This window comes from Euphorbia lathyris, chromosome 8 (genome assembly GCF_963576675.1).
Source record: "Euphorbia lathyris chromosome 8, ddEupLath1.1, whole genome shotgun sequence".
NCBI classification, from domain to species: Eukaryota; Viridiplantae; Streptophyta; class Magnoliopsida; order Malpighiales; family Euphorbiaceae; genus Euphorbia; species Euphorbia lathyris.
This window is the reverse complement of record NC_088917.1, coordinates 59,965,710-59,988,685: the sequence shown is the minus strand read 5'-3', so window position 1 is coordinate 59,988,685 and position 22,976 is coordinate 59,965,710. Positions and strand designations below refer to the sequence as shown.

The window sequence follows — 22,976 nt, the reverse complement described above, 5'->3', positions numbered from 1 at the left end:
GGAAAAGGATTAGCTTTAGCTACTTTGCCCAGAGGATTCAAGCACAATGGGCAAAAAAAGGGAAGGTTACCATTACGGACCTGGAAAATGACTATTATGTCATTAAATTTACAAGGGCAGAGGACTTTAATGCAGTAGTTAATGGTGGCCCTTATATCATATCCAATCATGTGTTGGCGTTGAGGCCATGGGTCCCAAATTTTAATCCCCACGACTGCTCTGTGAATAGGATCCTTACTTGGGTTAGATTCCCAGGTCTTCCTGAATACTACAACGAAAGATTTCTGAATAAGATTGGTGGCCTTGTTGGGAAAGTTCACCATGTTGACAAAACTACCGTTGGGGCAGTGAGGGGCAAGTTTGCCAGGGTTTGTATTGACATTGATCTTGCTAAGCCTCTTCTGTCTAAATTCTGCGTTCAGAATAAGGTCTTTCATATTGAATACGAAGGTATTCACAATATCTGCTATGAGTGTGGCATGTTTGGCCATACTTATGATGGATGTCCTAAAAGAAGGAAGGTGGTTGAGGAGGTGGTGGTGCCTAACATAGGTAGAGCTGAGGAGAGTCAATGTGAAGGGAGGAATTTTGGCCCATGGATGCTTGCCAAAAGGTCGGTCAGAAGGAATCCACGAGCAAATGCTGCTAGGATTCACTCTCCAGATATCAGTAAGGAGATGACTTCTCTCTAGATTGCTCCTGAGATCAAGGTTAAGCCCCCTGACATCAAGAATGGTGCTAGTATGGACTCAGCATCCGGTTCAGGGTCTAGGTTCGGAGTCCTGAGTATTGAGGAGGGACATTATGGGGATCTTTCTAATGAGCATATGGAATTAAGCATGCCAGGCCTTGAATCGGCCGAGCCAGCTTCCATCCTAGGTGACTCTATTAATCCTCTTTTCGTCTCCAAAGCTGATGCCAAGGGGAGTTCCCAGATCTTTGGCTCAACAGGGAAAGTGATGACTAATGAGGTTAGTAATTCGAAAACTATTGTTGATGTCCCAATTGGAAAGTCTATGGGAGTCAATAAATTGAATATGAAGAAACCAAAGGCTAACCCTAAAAAAACACATAGTTCTTTGGATTCTTGGGACAAGATGGGGCCATTTGGCACCTCTTCTAGGCTCTCAGGAGCCCCGAATAAATACCTGATCTAGGGTGTGGGCCTGTGTCAGTAGTCTTCCTTTCTGATGGACTTCTTTGTTTGGAATGTTAGAGGTGCGACTAGCAAGGAGACCCGCATCCATGTCAATGATCTTATTAAGCAATTTAATCCGTCTTGTTTTTCTCTTCTGGAAACAAAAGTTAGTGGTTCCAAAGTAGATGAGGTGGTTAAAAAGTTTAAGAATTGGAGTTGTGTTAGATTAGAGGCTACTGGTCGGGCATGGGGGATTTAGCTTTTTTGGAAGCCAAGTCGTGTTAATATTGACATTATCAGTATGGATAATCAATTCATTCATAGTAAGGTGTGTTACCCTGGTAATAAACCTTTCTTTGTCACCTTTGTCTATGCCGATCCTATTTTGTGTAACCGGAAAAGGTTATGGGAGATCTTGTACTCTATGAGCACAAGCATGGTGGAAGCTTGGTTGGTTGCTGGGGACTTTAATGATATTGCCCTTATGAGTGATCAAAAAAGGGGGGGGGGGGGGTAATCATTATGTGAACCGGTGCCTTAATCACAAGCAGGATATGGATTTATGTGGGCTGTCGGACCTAGGAGCTGTTGGTCACAAGTTTACTTGGAAAAGGAATAGCGTGTTTGTTCGGTTGGACAAAGTTTATACAAATGTTGCTGCGATTTACAGATTTCCCGAGCTGAACATGCTGAATCTCCCTTTCCGTCATTCTGATCATTGCCCTATCCTCTTTAAGCTGGTTAAATGTCATCGGCTTAAAGGGAATAGACCTTTTAGGTATCTTGTTGCTTGGGAGTCCCATCCTGAGTTTAAAAATTTTGTGGAAAGCAATTGGCAACCTTATTCTAATGTTCTCCTTGCCGCGGAAGGGTTCAGAAGGAATGTGGTGGGATGGAATAAAAACATCGTTGGCCACATTATCAGAAGGAAAAATAAACTGTTAAAAAGAATTGAAGGCATTCAACGCTGTTTGGAGATCCGTTTCGAGCACAGTCTGAATTGTCATCTTAGATCTCTCCAGAACGAGTTGGAAGCTGTGCTTAGACAAGAAGAGCTTCTTTGGTTCCAGAAATCTAGAAAGGCTTGGATTAAGGACGGTGACCGGAATACCAGGTTTTTCCACCTTTCTACTATTATTAGGAGGCAGAGGAACCAGATCGATGCTATTAAAGACTCCAATGGTGATTGGGTTTATGAGGATGAAGACATTCATCGCCTTGCCCTTGACTTCTATAAAGACCTTTTTAAAGAGGAAAAGGTGGATCTGGATAAAGCCCACTCTGGGATCTCCTTTCCTAGGCTGGAGGAGGATGCTATTAAGGAATCTTTCCGTCCTATTGACCAGAAAGAAATTGATCTGGTTTTCTCCAGTATTGGAGCTACTAAGGCTCCGAGAATCGATGGTATTCCTGCTAGTTTTTACCATAAACACTGGGATATGGTGAAGGAAGGCATTTACAGTTTTGTTATAGGTGTTTTCGGCGGATCCAACGATATCAGGCTGGTGAATAAAACCCTCCTGGTTCTGATCCCAAAAATCGAAAAACCTTCCTCCTTTTTACAAATGAGGCCGATCAGTCTTTGCAATGTGTTATATAAAGCTATCACTAAAATTGTTGCTAATAGACTCCAGCGTATCCTTCCTGAGATTATAAGCCAGAATCAAGGTAGTTTTGTTCCTGGCATGCAAATGATGGATAATGTGGTTATTGCCCAGGAGGTGGTTCACTCCATGAAAATGAAGAAAGGTAAGAAAGGGATCGTGGCGCTCAAGCTGGATCTGGAAAAAGCCTATGACCGCTTAAATTGGAGTTTTCTTCTGGATAGTTTAAGGAGAGTTGGGATCCCGTAGAACTGGAGGAGATTGGTTGAGGATTGTATTTCTTCTCTTGTTTTCCAGGTTTTGATTAATGGAGATATGTCTGATGCATTCTCTCCCTCCAGGGGTATCCGCCAAGGGGATCCTATAAGCCCCTTTCTATTTGTTATTGCTATGGAGAGGCTGTCTCACCTAATTCAAGAGGTTGTGAGCAAGGGGATTCTCCATCCTATGTCCATCAACAAGTTTTTCCCTCATATTACCCATTTGTTCTTCGCTGTTGATGTGATGATCTTTGTGGAAGGGAATGAGGAGCAAGTTGGTGTGGTTATGGATATCCTTAATTGTTTTTGCGCTGCTTCTGGCCAGAAGATTAATATCCAAAAGTCTCGGATGCTTTGCTCTAAGAACATGGATAGAGGCGTTTGTAAAAGGCTTAGTGATCTGTCCGGCATTCCTCTTACTCACTCTTTGGGTAAGTATCTTGGGGTTCCCCTCCACAGCGACAGAGTTTCCAAAGCCTCCTTTAAAGAGACTCTGGATAAAACTAATGGGTTGTGTGCTAGTTGGAAAGCTAACTCTCTTGTTGGTGTGCCCTAGTTCATAGGCATTGGTTCTTATAAAATGTATTTGTGTCACATTAATAAAGGCATTAATCTAGTTCATTTATATCTTGTGCTATAATATGAATAGAGAATCCATTGATTGATAATCGTAAAACTATATCCCAAGTCTATTCTATCATGAGAATGATTAGGACCACAGACTTATATATTCGACGACTTATGGTAGTAATTGATACTAGCCATAGTACTTGATAAGTCAGTTGTGAATATGGGTACATGTGGTATACATGTGACTGGATCGATCCGCTCGAGAAAACTACATGGTGGTTGTGTCATTAGTTTTCTTAAGTAGGTCTCTAACTGTCTTCAGACCAGATTTCATTATAATATCAATGTGGGATCCGGTTCACTTTGACATATGCCTAACAGGTCTGTAACAGGATGCTAAATACGGGTATGATTGGGTGAACAGGTGAACACGTTGGTATTGATATTGAAGTGATGGAATTACCACTCATGTAATAGTGAGATGATATCACAGGCCACTTGATAAGTGAGATTGATAAGTGTGTGGCCATACCCTGATAAGTAGTTTACTTATCTGTTTCATCAATCTACTTAAGATCAAGAAATATCATAAACATCAAAGAGGATGACAGCCGTCATGCCTCTAGTTTATAATATCGATATCAAATGGTAAAAGAAGTTAAGAGATAACTACAGGGTCTCTGCATCTTTAGACTGCTGAAACTCTGTCTTGGTTAGGGGCAGTAATGGTTTGCTAGAACCCACTTACTGTTTGTGGGCCGTGAGCCCACTGCTAGCTAAGGACAGTCCCATAGGATCGTGCACATCGAACATCTGAGTTAGAACTTATAGAACGGTACATTGGAGAGATGAAATTAATTAATTGATTGATAGTAAAATATCAAGGTAATTAATTGGTGGTTAATTAATTGATTAATTGATACTTTGTATCAAGGTAATTGATTAATGGTCTTAAGTGTTGAGTATTTAATTGATTAATTAGTTTACGGGATGTAATTAATTAATTTGTAAATTAATGAAATTGCATTCGGTGAATAATTAATTAAACTAATACGTTAATTTATTAATTAGTGTTGTTTGTTTAATTGGGGTAATTAAATTTAATCTAATCATAATTAATTGCATAGAATAAATATTATTGGTATTTATTTATATAATTAGATTATGATTGGATTAGTTTTGTAATTAACCAATTAACCCTAAACCAATTAGGTTTAGGAATACACTATATATATAAATTAAAACACTCTAAAACCCTAATTAACCTACACATATTCGGCCACCACTAATCCAGAAAAGGATTTTCGGCCAAAAGCTTGTATTCCACTTGAAAAGTGGGATTTGGATTTGGAAAATATCACAATCTCTCCCGTTCTTCGTTCGTTCTTCGGCTAGCACCGGTTCTAGCTCAATAGCTGTTCGTGCACCTGACTACGGAGATCTTACTGCCTTGTGGATTCTTCAGCCGTCTCTAGAAGAGACAGTCCGGGTATGTTTATATCCTTAAACGGATCAAAAGATTTTATTCAATCAATGGTTAACGGACAAAGATCAAACTAAAAGGGATTAGAAATAAATTTTAAACCGCAATTCCGCTGCGCTACAGTTGATTAACTGGCTTTAATCCCTAACAGTGGTATCAGAGCCATGGTTTAGTCCGTTTTGATTAATTGAAAATTAATAAGATTTGGTTTTTATTATTTTTTCAAATCAGTTTTGAGAATTCCTATTAATTCCTCGGATAGAAATTGTTCTAGGAAGTTTTCTATTTATTATTTCTGTCTGTATTTTGTATTATTTGGTTCTGAAATTAATTTTAAAATAATTAAAAATTAAATAAAAACTACAGCAGCAATTTTTAAACAGAAAAAAGGAAAAAATAATAATTTCGGACATGGAATAGCAGTCGCGGGATTGCTGTCCGCGAACAGCAGCCCCGCGGCTGCTGTTGGGCGGACAGCAGCACTAATGTTGTCCGCCAGACAGCAGCCACGAGGGTGCTGTATGCGGACAGCAGCCCCGTCGCTGTCCCGAGTCCGTTAAACAATTCAGAATTTGTTAATTTTGGATTAGACGGGACTGATTTTTGTTTTTAAATTTTTCTCAGGTAATTTTAATAAAATGAGGGCCCTAGTACCGTTTAATTTATTAAACGTGTTTTAATAAAAACTAATTGGTATTAAAATGTTTTTGATTGGCATGCATATTTAATTTTAATCGAATTGATTATTTGTATAAAATTGAATATGGTTAATTTGTGAAATTGGCCCAATAGACCGTGACACCGGTTTAAATTGGGAGGGCTAAATTTTAGATATGTGACGATCCTAAAAATTAAGTGGGAGCGAAATTATAATTTTGCATACAAATGGATGTTAACCGTTTGGGCCTTTCTGGGCCTTAGTCACATATGGTAAAATTGGCGATTTCACCCTAAGTAACTCGACTTAACTTTATTAGATGATTTTGGAATGCCATGATCATGCATTATATTTGTATGTCTTACCGTGCAGCAATGTGTTATAGAGTTCTATGGGCCCTAAATTAAAGTCGGTTTGTAATTTAATTTATTTTGGGAAATATGGCATGCGTGCCATTCTTTCATTAATGTAATTTTAGAATAGGTTCTATTCATAAAATTGTAATTGGTCGTGAAGAAGCCCATGGTGGGAGTCCAAGGAGACTTGAAGCAAGCCGGTGAAGATTAGATAGTATATCTAGTTTCACTAGGATGTATTATAAGGCCCATAGAGTCTCTATGTTTATTTTGATTATACAATTGCTTAGTATAACATGAAATATAAGTAGCAACGATCACCAGATCATCACCCGCGATAATTATATGTTAAAGCCGTATCACTTAATTAATCCGGATAATGAAATATTGAGTCGCTTAAAAGTGCTTTCCAGATTCACATCTCTTCCTCCCAGGTAGTGCTACAGTGTATGACGTGCCCTAGCAGGTATGCTGTAGTAATTAGTGGGCCGTCGAGGGTTAGGATACTTCGGTATGGCTAACACGTGTATGGTGGTTGGACTCAATGTGGGTAGCATTAGCTCAGAGCGGGCCCTAAGCACAGATGGGCTAAGTGTCACAAAGCCCATCAAACCAAGAGTCCTTGCGGAGGATTGGATAGTTTATCCTACCAAATCGTCAATGGTCGATGGCGGAGCCCTAGCTCGATCGATTATTGATGGATTGTGGATCTTGGTCAAGACAGCCAAATAAATATCACCAATAACAAATTAAAATGGATTATTAATTTGATTTTTGGCTTAAGCCCTTTATTCTAACTCTAATGCAATTTTTCCACGTAGATTAAACTCCACATCAAAATTACACGAAAAGAAAATTAAATGGCTGCAACAAGCAACAACTCACTCAGACCACTCCTGGAAAAGGAAAAGCTTTCAGGGACTAATTTCCTTGACTGGTCCAGGAACTTGCAAATAGTTTTTAGACACGAGTCAAAGGAATATGTGCTGACTGTTGCCTTGCGAGCAGCTCGTCCTCCAGGTCGGGGCGTAACCGTTGATCAAATGGCGGAGTACGACCAACATGTTAAGGATGACAGAGATGTGTCATGCATTATGCTGGGTACCATGGTTCCTGATCTTCAGAAATAGTTCATGGAGCAGCACGCCTTTGAGATCATGGATCAACTCAAAAGGATGTTCCAAGATCAAGCTCGTCAGGAAATATACTTGACAACAAAGGCGCTATGCAGCACTACGATGCAAGCCGGGACTTCTGTTAGCACACATGTGCTGAAGTTGAAGGGTTTTATTGACACATTGTCAAGGCTTGGCTCACCAATGCATGCACAACTAGCAGTCGACATCATTCTTGGATCACTTCCGGCATCCTACAATCAGTTTATCATGCACTACCACATGCAGGGCGTTGATAAGTCTGTAGTAGAATTGCATGGCATGTTGAAACTTGCTGAGCAATCCTACAAGAGGACTCCAGAAGTGTTGCTGGTTAACAAAGGGAACGTACCTAAGGGAAAGGCCAAGTCCAAGTCCAAAGCGAAGGCCCAAAAGGCCAAGCCCAAGGCTAAGAAGGTGACAACTTCTAAAGGTAGGTTGGCCTCAGCAGATGATATCTGCCATGAGTGTAATGAGAAGGGACACTAGAAAAATGCGTGTCCAAAGCTAAGGGAGAAACAGAAGGATGAAGCTTCTGGTTCAGATATTTATATTGTTGAATTTAATCTGGCTATTTCTACATCTTGGGTTGTAAACACTAGATGTGGTACTCACATTTGTTCAAATGTGCAGGGACAAAGAAATAGGAGATTGATGGGATCTGGTGAAGTGGATCTTCGAGTCGACAATGGTGCTCATGTAGAGGCCTTAAAGATCGAAGATTATTCTTAGAGATACCTAATGGATTAGTTTTAGAAATTAGAAATTGCTATCTTGTACCTGCAATGTGCAGGAATATTATTTCAGTTTTTATGTTGGATATTTATGGTTTTAATTTTTAATATTGGACGTGGTATGATTTCTATACATCGTGGCAATATTGTTTATGGAACCGCATTTCTAGAAAATGGTTTGTATATCCTTGATCTAAAACGTAGTGAATCAATCTATAACATAAAAGCTAAAAAGGATTAAGACTAATGAACCGAATCCTACATATATCTGACACTGTCGTCTTAGCCACATAAATGAGAAACGCATAACTAGGCTTCACTCTAGTGGAGCGCTAGGGTCATTTGATATGCAGTCTTATGACATGTGTGAATCTTGTTTAAGAGGGAAGATGACAAAGGCGCCTTTCACCAAAAATGGTGTAAGGGCCACAGAGCTATTGGAACTGATACACCCAGATGTATGCGGTCCAATGAGCACCAGTGCTAGATCTGGTTTTCTGTACTTTGTTACCTTCACAGATGACTATAGCCGGTATGGGTATGTATATCTGATGAAACATAAATCTGAAACTCTTCTGAGATTCAAAGATTTTAAAAATGAAGTAAAAAAAATATCAACTTGGCAAGAAAGTAAAAGCGCTCCGGTCTAATAGAGGGGGCGAATACTTGAGCCAAGAGTTTGTCTCATTCTTGAGAGAGTATGGGATTGTATCCCAACTCACTCCTCCTCGTACACCCTAATGGAATGGAGTGTTAGAAAGGAGGAATAGGACCCTGCTCGACATGGTCCGCTCAATGATGAGTCAAGCTTCTCTCCCTATCTCCTTTTTGGAGATTTGCTTTGGAAACCGCTACTCATATAATTAACAATACACCGAGCAAGGCAATTGAAGGAACACTATATGAATTATGGACGGGCTGAAAGCCCAACGTTTCCTTCATGAAGATTTGGGGCTATGATGCACATGTCAAGAAATTGATAAGTGGCAAACTAGAGTCCAGATTTGTTAAATGTCAGTTCGTGGGTTACCCTAAGGAAACTAAGGGTTATTGCTTCTACAACCCAGCCGAGAATAAAACATTCGTGGCTAGGTTTGCAATCTTTTTGGAAACGGAATTCCTTTCCAAAGTAGACAGTGGGAGCGATATTGATCTCGTTGAGATTCAAGACTCACAAACTCCTGTAGCTTATGCTGAGGATGCTTGGGAACCGATATAGATCCTCAAAGCATTGAGGAGGCTAAACCGGTTATACAGGTGGCGTTTCAAGTAGATTCATACAGAATTCTAATGAACCCTGCGTGTATATGAAATTGAGTGGGAGCATATCCACTTTCCTAATATTGTATGTCGATGACATACTGCTCATTGGAGGCAATATATTAACACTACAAGATCAAGCAGTGGTTGAGTATATGCTTCACAATGAAAGACTTAGGAGAAGCCGATCAAGATCTACAAGGTTAGATCCAACCGACTTCTAGGCTTGAGTCAGGCATCGTACATAGACAAGAATCCATCATGTACTCTATGTTATGTACAAGGCCAGATGTTGCATGTTGCACCAAACATGACTAGTCGGTGCCAGTCAGATCCCGATAAGGAACACTGGAAGATAGTCAAGGCAATCCTGAAGTACCTCAACCGTACCAAGGATGTTTTTCTTAGTATTTGATGGGTAGGAGGAATGGCAATATCAGGTTACACTGAATGAGGTTTTAAGGATGATAACCAGTCACATACTGGGTATATATTTCTCCTAAATGGCGATGCCATTAGTTGGAGATCCTTAAAGTAGCCAACCATTGTCGATTCTATGACGGAAGCTAAGTACATCATTGCATGCGATGATGTAGATGAAGAAGTTTGGATTAAGAAGTTCATAACTGATTTAGGAGTAGGTCAAACTCTCCTAAGATCAGTTGATGTTTTCTGTGACAATAATGGGGCCATAGCACAAGCGCTGGATCCCATGTCACACAAGAGATCCAAACGCGTACTTAGATAGTAACACCTTATCCGGTGACATTACATTGTAGAGGGTTGACACTGAGAACAATGTCGTTGGTCAGTTTACCAAGGCAATTGGTAGTACTAGATCTATAGTGTTTAGGGCAATACCCGCTTGGAACTAGTTCAAGTGGGAGACTGTTGGTGTGCCCTAGTTCATAGGCATTGGTTCTTATAAAATGTATTTGTGTCACATTAATAAAGGCATTAATCTAGTTCATTTATATCTTGTGCTATAATATGAATAGAGAATCCATTGATTGATAATCGTAAAACTATATCCCAAGTCTATTCTATCATGGGAATGATTAGGACCACAGACTTGTATATTCGACGACTGTATGGTAGTAATTGATACTAGCCATAGTACTTGATAAGTTAGTTGTGAATATGGGTACATGTGGTATACATGTGACTGGATCGATCCGCTCGAGAAAACTACATGGTGGTTGTGTCATTAGTTTTCTTAAGTAGGTCTCTAACTGTCTTCAGACCAGATTTCATTATAATATCAATGTGGGATCCGGTTCACTTTGACATATGCCTAACAGGTCTGTAACAGGATGCTAAATACGGGTATGATTGGATGAACAGGTGAACACGTTGGTATTGATAATGAAGTGATGGAATTACCACTCATGTAATAGTGAGATGATATCACATGCCACTTGATAAGTGAGATTGATAAGTGTGTGGCCATACCCTGATAAGTAGTTTACTTATCTGTTTCATCAATCTACTTAAGATCAAGAAATATCATAAACATCAAAGAGGATGACAGCCGCCATGCCTCTAGTTTATAATATCGATATCAAATGGTAAAAGAAGTTAAGAGATAACTACAGGGTCTCTGCATCTTTAGACTGCTGAAACTCTGTCTTGGTTAGAGGCAGTAATGGTTTGCTAGAACCCACTTACTGTTTGTGGGCCGTGAGCCCACTGCTAGCTAAGGACAGTCCCATAGGATCGTGCACATCGAACATCTGAGTTAGAACTTATAGAACGGTACATTGGAGAGATGAAATTAATTAATTGATTGATAGTAAAATATCAAGGTAATTAATTGGTGGTTAATTAATTGATTAATTGATACTTTGTATCAAGGTAATTGATTAATGGTCTTAAGTGTTGAGTATTTAATTGATTAATTAGTTTACGGGATGTAATTAATTAATTTGTAAATTAATGAAATTGCATTCGGTGAATAATTAATTAAACTAATACGTTAATTTATTAATTAGTGTTGTTTGTTTAATTGGGGCAATTAAATTTAATCTAATCATAATTAATTGCATAGAATAAATATTATTGGTATTTATTTATATAATTAGATTAGGATTGGATTAGTTTTGTAATTAACCAATTAACCCTAAACCAATTAGGTTTAGGAATACACTATATATAAAAATTAAAACACTCTAAAATCCTAATTAATCTACACATATTCGGCCACCACTAATCCAGAAAAGGATTTTCGGCCAAAAGCTTGTATTCCACTTGAAAAGTGGGATTTGGATTTGGAAAATATCACAATCTCTCCCGTTCTTCGTTCGTTCTTCGGCTAGCACCGGCTCTAGCTCAATAGCTGTTCGTGCACCTGACTACGGAGATCTTACTGCCTTGTGGATTCTTCAGCCGTCTCTAGAAGAGACAGTCCGGGTATGTTTATATCCTTAAACAGATCAAAAGATTTTATTCAATCAATGGTTAACGGACAAAGATCAAACTAAAAGGGATTAGAAATAAATTTTAAACCTCAATTCCGCTGCGCTATAGTTGATTAACTGGCTTTAATCCCTAACATCTCTTTCCCTGGCAGGCCGTCTAACTTTCATTCAGTCTGTCAATTGCGCGGCTCCCAATCATATCATGCAAGCCTGTAAATTGCCTGAGACGGTTCTTAATGAGCTTGACAAAATTAACCGGCGTTTCCTTTGGGGAGAGTCTGGAGAGGGAAAAAAGATCCAACTGGTCCTTGGAAGGAGGTCTGCCAGCCTAAAAGCATGGGGGGTCTTGGCATTAGACAAGCGAAGGACAACAACAAAGTTTTATTAATGAAGCTTCTCTGGGAGAATGTGGCAGTGCCCCTCTGCTCTTTGGGTTCATCTTCTATGTGGTAAGTATCGGAAAGATAAAATCTTTGGGGGCCCTAAGGAGAGAGTTGTCAATTGTTCTTTCCTCTGGAAAGGGCTTGGCGCTGTGTTTGCTGAGTTCTGCTCGGGGGTTGGCCTGGAGGTGGGGAATGGTAAGTCCATCAGCTTCTGGAATGATACATGGATTGGAGATAAACCGTTATTAGATGTGTGTAGCTCCCCCCCCCCCACCTAGTAATATCCGTAACTGGAGGGTTGCCGATGTGGTGGACTCTGAGGGGGAATGGATCTGGTCAAAGTTTGATACCTTCTTTAGCCTGGATACTCTCCTTAGAATCAGGGGAGTTAAGATTAGTAATCAAGAGGAAGATAAGGATAGGCATTGCTGGGCCCTGACTAACAATGGAGCTTATTCTTGCAAATCTGCCTTTGAAGCTTTTACCCTCAATATATCTGATCCTCTCTCGGATATTTGGAAATCCATTTGGGCCCTTAAAGTCCCTTACCGTATTAGGAGTTTCATGTGGCTGGGAGTGAAGGACAGGTTGCTTACTAATTCGGATAGGCACAGACGGCATTTGGCGGTTTCAGGAGCTTGCAGTAGATGTAGAGGCCATGATGAAACTTTGTGCCATGCTCTTAGGGACTGTTCTAAAAGTAAAGAGGACACCACATTCTTTCTTCCTTCCTGGCCCACTCTGAGTTTGACTGGTTCACTAATGGGGTTAGTGGGAAGTTACTGGCTAACATGGAGCATGGTGACATATTCTTTGCTATTATCTGTCACCATATTTGGAAGTGGAGGAACGAGGAGATTTTTGGTGGTAAAACAGTTTTTATTCAGAACTTACCTGAGTTCTTCTCGAAAAAACTCTCTATTATTAATGAGAGCTTCAAAGGGGATTCCCTTGCCAGGTCTACCCAGAAAAGAGTTGTCCACCTTGTTGGTTGGAACAGGCCGAGAGATGGAGTGGTGAAGTTGAATACGGATGGCTCCTGCCTTAACGATGGAAGGATTGTGGTCGGAGGCGTTCTTAGAGATGCGGGGGGCGCCTGGCTATCTAGTTTTACCCAGAACATGGGGTTGGGCTCTTCCTTTTCTGCGGAACTTTGGGGTATTCTCTCTGGTGTCAAACTTGCAAAAAGGCTGGGTGTTAAAAGGTTATATGTGGAGTCTGATAATATGGAGGCCATCGATATGATTTCTGATAATCATGCTATTTGTCTTAATAGCCGAAACCTTATCAAAGCTATTAAAAATCTTTGCTCTTCCTTTGAGGTCTTAAAGTTCAGCCACATCTTCAGAGAACAGAACCGGGTTGCGGATCGCTTGGCGGCGGCTGGTCATGAGGGGATGTTAGGTGTTACTACCCTTTCTGATCCCCCTATCTTTCTTTCTTCTTTTCTTTTAGAGGATAGGATTTGGGTTAGCTTTCCCAGGCTGATCCCAGGTTAGTTTGTTCTTTGTTTGTTCTTTTCCTTTCCTGTTTCTACCAAAAAATAAAAAATAAAAATGAGTCTAATTTAAATTAAAAATACAAATTACATACAAACACAAATTTACATATAATTTAAAACCTATGAAATTAAATACAAATTTTCATATGAATATAAACTCTTAACTTTTTATTCTAATTAAGGGTTAAAGTGCAAAAATAACGTTTTGGGTCAGGAGTAATTTTACCCCTAACGTCTAAAATGGTGCAATTTTATCTCTAACATTGATAAATTCGATAAATTTTAGAAACAATTCATAATATGAATGCAATTCCTAATTTTTAAATATGGATGCATACTTTAGTTTTAATTTATTTTATTAAACGATATATACTTTAATAAACTATCATTTCTTGACTTTTATCTAATTTATAGATAATGATAAAGTATAAATAATAATAATAAATAATAAATAATGATAAATAATAATAATTATTATAATATAATAAATAATGATAAATTACTGAATGCTGAAATTGGATGCTGAAACTGAATGCTGAACTGAACTGAATTGAACTGAACTGAACTGATTGCTACTGAAATTAAGTGATAAAGAACATGACCTAACTCCTTGAATGGTGTTATTTAGATTCCCAAAGAATGTAGAATGTCCATTTTGATCCCTATAAAATCGAATTTCTTTTAAAACTTACCCTAAACTTTTAATTTGACACTTAAAGCATGGAATTAGTCTCTAAACTATATCCATAATACCCAATTAACTCTCTAATTAATAAATAAATATAATGTAACATAATATTAGGGTATAATAACTAAAATTAGGGATACGGATGTGACAGATGGGGTGTATTTCAATTCTTTAATTTGATTTGGTGTTTTTTTTAATATAGTTTACAAGATTTGCCAAGGAACTCTTTGATATATCATATCCCAATTAAAACTTTTAATTATCTAGTCCACCTATATGTATACACGTGATCCTTTAATTTAATTTTTTTTGGTCAAATCAATTCGAAATTAGATATGTTAATATACAAATTTTAAATTTATTTTAATTGAAAATTCCAAGTTGTACATTAAATTTAAATTAACAGCTAAAATTCTTTAAAAAAAAAAAGATTAACAACTAAAATTCTAAAAATCTATTTATGTTTCACTTTTAGAATTAACAGCTAAAATTCTAAAACTGAAATGTAAATAGATTTTTGGGATAAGATGTAAAAATATCCATAACGTTTATTTAGGAGCAGTTTTACTTTTAACATCTAAAATGACGCAATTTTACCCGTAATGTTAGCAATTAAGAGCATTTTTCTCTCTAATATTGTCAAATTGGGCCAATTTAAAAAATAATTCGTCAAACTGTCTTTCCGGTCATGAATCTTATCATTTACACTCAACATGTGAATCATTTTGTCACTCATTAGTAACATATCATAAACATATGATTAGATATGAAAAAAATAAAAAAAATATATATTGTCTATTGTATGAGTTGGATAAAAAAAATTCAAAATATTTTATCGAATTTATAAATATTAATCTCCAATTCTATTATTAAATCACAAAAAATATGAAATCATTTTTTAAAAAACAAGCTGATATACAATTGGTGTAAAATAAAGAATAAAATATCTGTGTTTTATAGTAATTTTTGAAATTAACCAAACTTGACAATATTAAAAATAAAAAATTCTTAACCGCTAATATTAGAGATAAAATTGTACTATTTTAAATATTAAAAATAAAATTTCTCATTATCCTAAATGTTAGGGTATTTTTAATACTTATCCCTAGATTTTTTTTTTTTTGTTTCTTAAAGAAGGAAAACGGATATTTTGTTGGTACGACACTTAACTAACAAATAACAATAATTTGCACGCGAGACGCCCTGGACTTGTGCAAGTTGAAACAAAAAGAAAGAAAACAGAAATATCGGTTTTGCTGACAAAAACCCATCACTTTCCATCATTCTTTCCCTCATTCCTTGCTGCCAACACCGTCTAATTATTGCCCCTCTTTTTTTTTTTTTTAATAAAACCCCATCACCATACACTTGTAATTTTTCAATTCCACGTTACTAAAGAACTGAGCTTTAATTCCAAATTGGCAATGGTTCCTCTTCGGAGTTCGATTATTCTCTTATTCTCCTTGTGTTTTTATGTGGGTACTTGTGTTTTTGCATTATCTTTGACTGACCCGTTTGCCCAACAAGAGCTTGACAGGGTTCTTCAGCTGCCTGGTCAAAGTTTTAATATTAGCTTTGGACACTTTTCTGGCTATGTTACTGTCAATCAAGAATCTGGTAGAGCTCTTTTCTATTGGCTAATTGAGGCTGTTGAAGATCCTGATTCTAAGCCCCTTGTTCTTTGGCTCAATGGAGGTCTAATCTTACTTTTTAATCAATACTTTCTGTGTCTGCTTTTGATGTTTTAATGTTTTAATTACAGTTTATCGTTAGGATTACTTTATGTACTGTTCCTTATAATGAATATTCTTTTTGTCTTCCAGGTAGGTTTAGAGATTAAAGATTGTCTATTTTTAGGTTTTTATCTCAAGGTTTTTTGGCTTTCTTAGTAACAAACAGAACTACCTTAACTGAAAATTTCTTTGTGCTAGGGAATTTATGTGATACTTTTGTCCTTTTTCCTTTTTGTTGAGAGTTGTTCAGGGCCTGGATGCTCCTCCATTGCCTATGGGGAGGCAGAGGAAATAGGCCCCTTTCATATCCGCCCGGATGGGAAGACCCTTTATGAGAATCCTTACTCTTGGAATAAAGGTACTTACTAACTTGCACTTTAATTTAAACAACCTTGAAGAAATTCAGAGAATCCATGTTGTTGTGATAAAAACTTTCTGTTGTATTAATCTGAACAAGAGAACCATAAGTGGGGAGTAATATATTTTTTTTTTGGTAAATCCTTGAGGTTGATTATACATCTTTTAAGTGGTCTCAATCCTAATTAAAGTTTGTTGCGTTACACTAAGAATCAAACTCGAGATCTAGCTAAAGAGATTAGAGGTCTTTTCCACTTCAGTCAATCTTAGTACAAGTGGGGAGTACTAGTTACATGAATTTAAGGTCTTCCTTCCCTGGCAATAACCATAGAACTGTGAGCTGCAAAATCAGAGTTATGGTATATATTTGGTCAAGTAAAATATCATGCTTAAGTACAATTCACAAATGGATGTTAACTTGCTGCATTCTACTACACTACCTAGTATAGTATCATGCTGCTTTAGGAGTAGCAGCTGAAAATTGGGTTTAAGAATTTCCGACACGCGAAATACTAGTACTAATTCATTCAATTATAACCCAAGAATCACATTTAAGCACATCTGCTACCGCTTTGCAGTTGCAAACATCCTGTTTCTTGATTCCCCCGTTGGAGTTGGTTTTTCGTATTCAAATACTTCCTCTGATTTGTTGGACAATGGTGATAAAAAGACTGGTACTACTTTCTCTACTTTAGATCTTGCTTTAAACTTTTCTCCATTATTGCTACGTTGTACACTTACTCTGTAGCATCCATCTTGCAGCTGGAGACTCCCTTACGTTTTTACTGAATTGGTTTGAGCGCTTTCCCCAGTATAAAGGAAGGAAATTCTATATCACCGGGGAAAGCTATGCAGGTAGCTGATCATTTCATCTTATCCTTCTTTCCTAAATGGCTTTAAGTTGAAGAATATTCATATTTCTTTGTAAGCATTCGCATCCAGTTACGCACTTGCATCATGTTTCTAACTACCAAAGGTTTGTGTTATAGGACACTATGTTCCTCAATTAAGTCAAGCCATTGTAAGGCACAACAAGGCAGAAAAGAAGCCGGCGATTAATTTGAAGGGTTATATGGTATGGACAGAAGACTATTCTTGAATAAACTGTTTCCCTGTAAATTTAAATCAGTGAAATTAAGACAGATATGAACATGTAATGTAATGCAGGTGGGAAATGCTTTAACTGATGATTACCATGATCATTTGGGGCTTTTTCAATTCATGTGGTCAGCTGGCATGATATCTGACCAAACATACAAAAAACTTAATCTTCTTTGCGATTTTGAATCCTTCATCCACTTTTCAGATTCTTGTAATGAGATACTAGACATTGCCAGTGAAGAACTTGGTGACATTGACCCATATAGCATATACACTCCTCCTTGCACTGCCAATACAAGCGGGTCTGCTCGGTCGCTCAGAAAGATGCATGTAAGTCAACATTATGATAATTGTACATATAGTTATACAATTGCACAACACAGTTTTGACCACACGCCTTTTAACAACGTGTGTGATACACTGCTAATAGATTCGCCTATCAATTGTCAAATTTTGAGGAACAGTTAAGTTTTAGGTGTTAAAAATGTCAAAATCAAAATAGTCCATGTTCCATACACATAATGCCCTTAGTCATTTCGTTTTGGTCAGATACTATTGTCATTATTAGTGACTAAAATGATCCATCTTTAGAGTCTCCAAGGAGAACTTCTGTCGGGTTTTGGTTGCACCAGTGATGGTTAAAATTTTCCTGTTGGTCTATGTTCCTACTTTTTGTGCATTATAGAACTTATTGTAAGAAAATTTATGTAAAGATAATAAAATCGTGCATGCAATGTTATACGACAGAGGGTCGGTCGCATCAGTGAGAAGTATGATCCTTGCACTGAGAAACACTCCACTGTATACTTCAATTTGCCTGAGGTTCAGAAGGCACTACATGTTTCACCAGAATTTTCACCTTCAAAATGGGAGACCTGCAGGTATGATATGATATGATTAGAGAAGATAGGAATTTGATTTGCAAAATGTTGCATATTTTAGCCTGCTTGAAGTTGGGTGAACTTTGTGTTGTTATAATGGTGAATGTGTTTGCTTCCTGCAATGCAGTGATGTTGTGAATAACAACTGGAAAGATTCTCCTATTACGGTGCTGGATGTATATCGTGAGCTCATCAAATCAGGACTTCGCATATGGATGTTCAGGTATCTTCGCGCGCTGCAGCTGAGTTACTTGGATTTTCTTTTTATGATGTTGATTTTAACTACAATGCTTGGATTACATTTTCGGCAGTGGTGATACAGACGCGGTAATCCCAGTAACATCGACACGATATACAATAGATGCTCTGAATCTAACGACAACAAAGCCTTGGCATGCTTGGTATGATGATGGAGAGGTTGGAGGATGGACAGAAGAGTACGAGGGACTTACATTTGTCGCGGTGAGGGGAGCGGGGCATGAGGTTCCTCTTCATAGACCTCAACTTGCTTTAACACTCATCAAATCATTCTTAGCTGAAACATCAATGCCTACCCTTCAACTACTCTCTGACTCTTGATTCATTCATCTTTCTTTCTTCTTGTTTTAGATCATTCACTCCTTGATTAACAAAGTTGTGAAATTTCACATATGATAAAGAAATTGAATTTGTAAAACTTTTATATTTTGCCAAACACAGATTTTTGGGGATTAAGAACCAGCTTCTGTCAGCGATGTTAAATTTACTACAAATTCTGAAATTAACGAAATCAACCACGGAATATTTATATTTTCAACAAAATGTTCCGTTAGTAAATGTAATATTTGTTCTTTTCTCGGGAGTCAGGAGGTCGACGGACCCTCCATGACCCCTGTAGTTATGCTCCTGAGCAGCTTAGCAATAATACTGATGAGTACTGATATCAGGGAGAGTTGTGTCAGGATTAGGAATTCTGACTGCAGAGGGTTTGGGAAGAAATTGAAGTAAGGGGAAGAGAAGAATAAGATAGAAGACAGACACGGAGAATTAGGGAAGAAGGAGTAGGGAGGAGAGGAAATAGAAAGGAATAAGATAAACTTCATTTCATTGATAATATTATGATTATCCTCCTTACATAGTGTCAGGATTAGAGCATCTCCAACCGCCTCTTAAGTTGGATCTTAAGTTAAAATTTGAGGAAGAATAAAAAATCAGCTCCAACAGCCTCTTAGCGGCTCTTCGAATCACTAAGAGCCTCTTCATCCTCTCTATTAATAGAGAGTCTCTCTCAACCTCTTAGTGCCTTTTAATTTATTTTTTTATTAATAATTTATTATTGAAGAGTCTCTCCTCACACTATTGGTAAATACAATAATAAATAATAATTTTAATAATAAAATAATAAATAAGGATTGGATATAAGAAGTATTGTTGGAGATGATATGTTTTAGCTACTCTTAAATCACTAAGAGTCAATTATTTATATTATTTTTAGAGAGTGCACTAAGAGTCTTTTGGAGATGTTCTTAGGATTTAGGAATAGAGAAGAGTCAGAAAAGAGAGGAATGAGTAAGAGAGAGAGAGAATAATCATTTTTTTATAGGAATGCTAAAATTTCATTAAAAGATAAGATTGATACATGATGACAATAGTAAGGAGTAAAACCTCACATACATATAGGCTAAGCCTAATACAAGATCCACAAGGGCAAGAAAAAGACTACGAAGAGTACAAAAGACCATTAAAGGTACAGCTAAAATAGAAAAACGTTGAAGCATATATTTATTGTAACTTCAGATACGCAGCAGAACAACCGTAGTCTAATCTTCATGCTTTGAACCATTCTGAAACTTCGGATATATGTCCCTTCTTTTGCAACCACGTAGATCCAGTGATCTACGGATAAGATCTACCTTTTCTGCACTTGTTACAAAAGAAAAGGTTACAAAAGAAAAAATCTTAACCAACAGATGTACTTCAAACGGATCCAGAGATCGGATAGAATATAGTGTTGGTCCCGTGTGATTAATTCCAAAGGGGGGGTTAGGAACTAATATAACTTTTTTCTTTTAATTAATGTGCTGACTTAGTTATTTGGTGAGTTTGTCAACTCAGCTTTTGGTCAGCTTGGCCAGATATGTTGCAAGACCGCTTTGGCCGGATATTGACTAAGGTTGTTCTACTTGTAAGTTAGGAATTGACACTCTTGGAGGTCAGCTTCTAACTCAGCACTTGAATTTACTCAAAGTCAACTTTAAACAATTTTATATGCTCAGTAAATTTATCACACAACACATGCAATTGTATATATTGAGAGAGGGTTAGAGATTACTCAGTATCACTTATCCTGGTTCGGCCTCTCCGCCTACGTCCAGTCCCTAGAGTCCTCCGGGCTTTTTAGAATCCAATACTGAGCTCTTTAAAGGTAGAGCACAAACCGATTACAAGGCAGTTGAATATGCAAGAGTATCTTCCTTTATCCGTCTACTCAACTCCTACTAAGTGCTACAACCCAGCACCTAGATTTCTCTACCATTGAATGTTTACAATCAAACACTCAGCACAACGCTCTCAATGTTACAATTGATAAACACTTGTTCCTTTTCAAATAAAGAACACTTTAGAAGATTACAAGTAATCACTCTAGCATTTACACAAAGAATGGAAGATGGGTGTAAGATCTCTTTTTGTATCTAAGTGCTTTTGTATCTTTTCTCTCTTGTACTTTTTGTTTTTGTCAATCGGCAATGATCCAGGGATTTTGATTGTCCTTATATAGGAGAAAATCTGGAATTGGATCATTTTGAAATGATGTAGCCGTTAATGTTAAAACGGCTCTTTTAGGAGACAGCCTCTGGTCAGCTTCAGAATTCTCAGGCCAATCCTTTTCCTCTGATTTCTTCAGATGCCAGGTTTGTCATTATCTTGCAGGCTTGTCTTTTTGTGCTAGTTGTCCTTTACCAATAATCCATTGACCCATACATCTCGGAATGTGTCTTTTACGTAATTCAAAGGTTTCAATTATTGGCGCAGAGGGTCGGCAATCTTTGTCGTCTTGCAAGCAACTCTTTCATGCTGTCCTGAGGATTCACTCAGCTTTGTTCATTGTCTTTGGCAACTTCTATGCTGAGTTATGCTCATCTTCGCAAGACAGTTGTTAAGACGGCTTCTCATACTGAGTTCTATCTCACTTAGCTCTGTTGGATTTTAAGCCTCAATCTTTTGATGCCAGGTTCGATTCCACTCAGCTTGATCATGAGACTTCTATACTGAGTTTTATTCCACTTAGCTTGTTCTGTCATCTCATGTTGACTTTGTCCTGTTTTACTTTTATATCTATTTATATTTATATTTATACTCAACATTGAACAAACGGATTAGTACAATTAAAATAAAGCACTTAAATTTGATTGTCTCTTAATCATGGATGATTTTGTCAAATCAAAATCTTGTGGAAAGGTGTTTCAACAAACTCCCCCATTTTGATGTTGGAAAAATACATGATTATGGAACTCAGTTTTGAAATTCCCCATGATTGAATTATTTTTCATATTTCTGAAATTGCTCCTCCGAAAGGGTTGCATCTATTAATTCACCTCTAAACCTTCCAAGATTTAATTGAGACAAATTAAGGATATTTGTACTGACTAGATTCAGTCCTAGGAATAAAGTTCTAATTTAGACGAGTCTAGGTCAGCTTTCAGAAATGCTTGAGTACTCAGTTTGATTCATTGATTTGTTTTTATGTATACTGAGTATGTTTCATTATGATTTGTTTGTTCAATTTGGACAGATCAGCATAGGTATTAAGACAAGTTGAATATTAAGACAAGTTGGATAAAGTGATGCTCATCATAATTTTACTTAACAAGAAATATAAATATTAAGCACAAGTGAAGTATGGGCTAGGTTCTAAGCTTTAGACTAGACTACTTCTTTTTCTTCGGATTGACTTGAGCTTGGTGATCAGCTTGAGACTTGCCTTTTCCTTTATCTTTACTCCCTGATGCACCACCAGCGTGTTGAGTTCCATCTTGACTTTTCTCCCCCGTTTTGCCATCATCGGGAGGAGGAGGAATGAAAGTATCATTTCGAGCAGCACCAGACAGAGCGTTTGAATAACGCTTCAACCTTCTTGTACTCTCACTTAAGCCATCAATAACTGGAACACAGTCATCTTAAACATTTCAAGGAACCCGTAAGGAGCTGTTCAGCATGCTGATGAGACATTCATGAGATTTGCTGATCCAAGAGATGGACGCAGTGAGCTGAGCAAAGGATTGATGGTACATCTTGAGCAGAGCTGAGTCGTAGAATTGTCGTTGAGCATTTGTGTAGCGTACTGAGCGAATGATGGCTTGTGAGAAGCTCAGAAGGGTTTCATGAGTGATGGGGTCAACATCCATCTGTGCTTTGTTGATGTTGAGTAGACTTACCGCTTCACTCAGTTGGTCAATTGTACACTGAGAAGAAGAAGAAACTAACTCACGTGTACAAGTAAGATCAGCAGTCAGCTTGGCAAAGCATTCTTGCAACTCGGTAGATGTGGCAGATTCAGAATTTCCCGTAGACCATAGATGGGTCAGCTCTGTAGTCAGCTTAGCAAAGTGTTGGGCTAACTTAGCTGAAGTGACATATCCTGGATTGACCATAGAGAGAGTGTTGATTTTTCCTTCAAGCGAATCCATGCGATTTACCATGAGAAGTAGCAGCTCGGTC

At 37.6% G+C, this 22,976-nt stretch overlaps 1 protein-coding gene across 2 annotated transcripts; it reads left to right on the top strand.

The window, feature by feature from the left end:
- The first annotated feature begins 15,428 nt into the window (after positions 1 to 15,428).
- On the top strand, positions 15,429 to 19,079 carry LOC136203411 (serine carboxypeptidase II-2). Of its 2 annotated transcripts, none has more exons than XM_065994563.1 (9): positions 15,429 to 15,901; positions 16,190 to 16,297; positions 16,875 to 16,970; positions 17,059 to 17,151; positions 17,286 to 17,371; positions 17,464 to 17,727; positions 18,145 to 18,278; positions 18,406 to 18,501; positions 18,590 to 19,079. In XM_065994563.1, the coding sequence occupies exons 1-9, from the start codon at positions 15,631 to 15,633 to the stop codon at positions 18,855 to 18,857; spliced, it is 1,416 nt and encodes a 471-aa protein (XP_065850635.1). In that variant the 5' UTR covers positions 15,429 to 15,630; the 3' UTR covers positions 18,858 to 19,079. The 2 variants fall into 2 exon arrangements, with proteins under 2 accessions (XP_065850635.1, XP_065850636.1); XM_065994564.1 differs by having other exon boundaries at positions 15,763 to 15,901; positions 16,138 to 16,297.
- Positions 19,080 to 22,976: the final 3,897 nt, after the last annotated feature.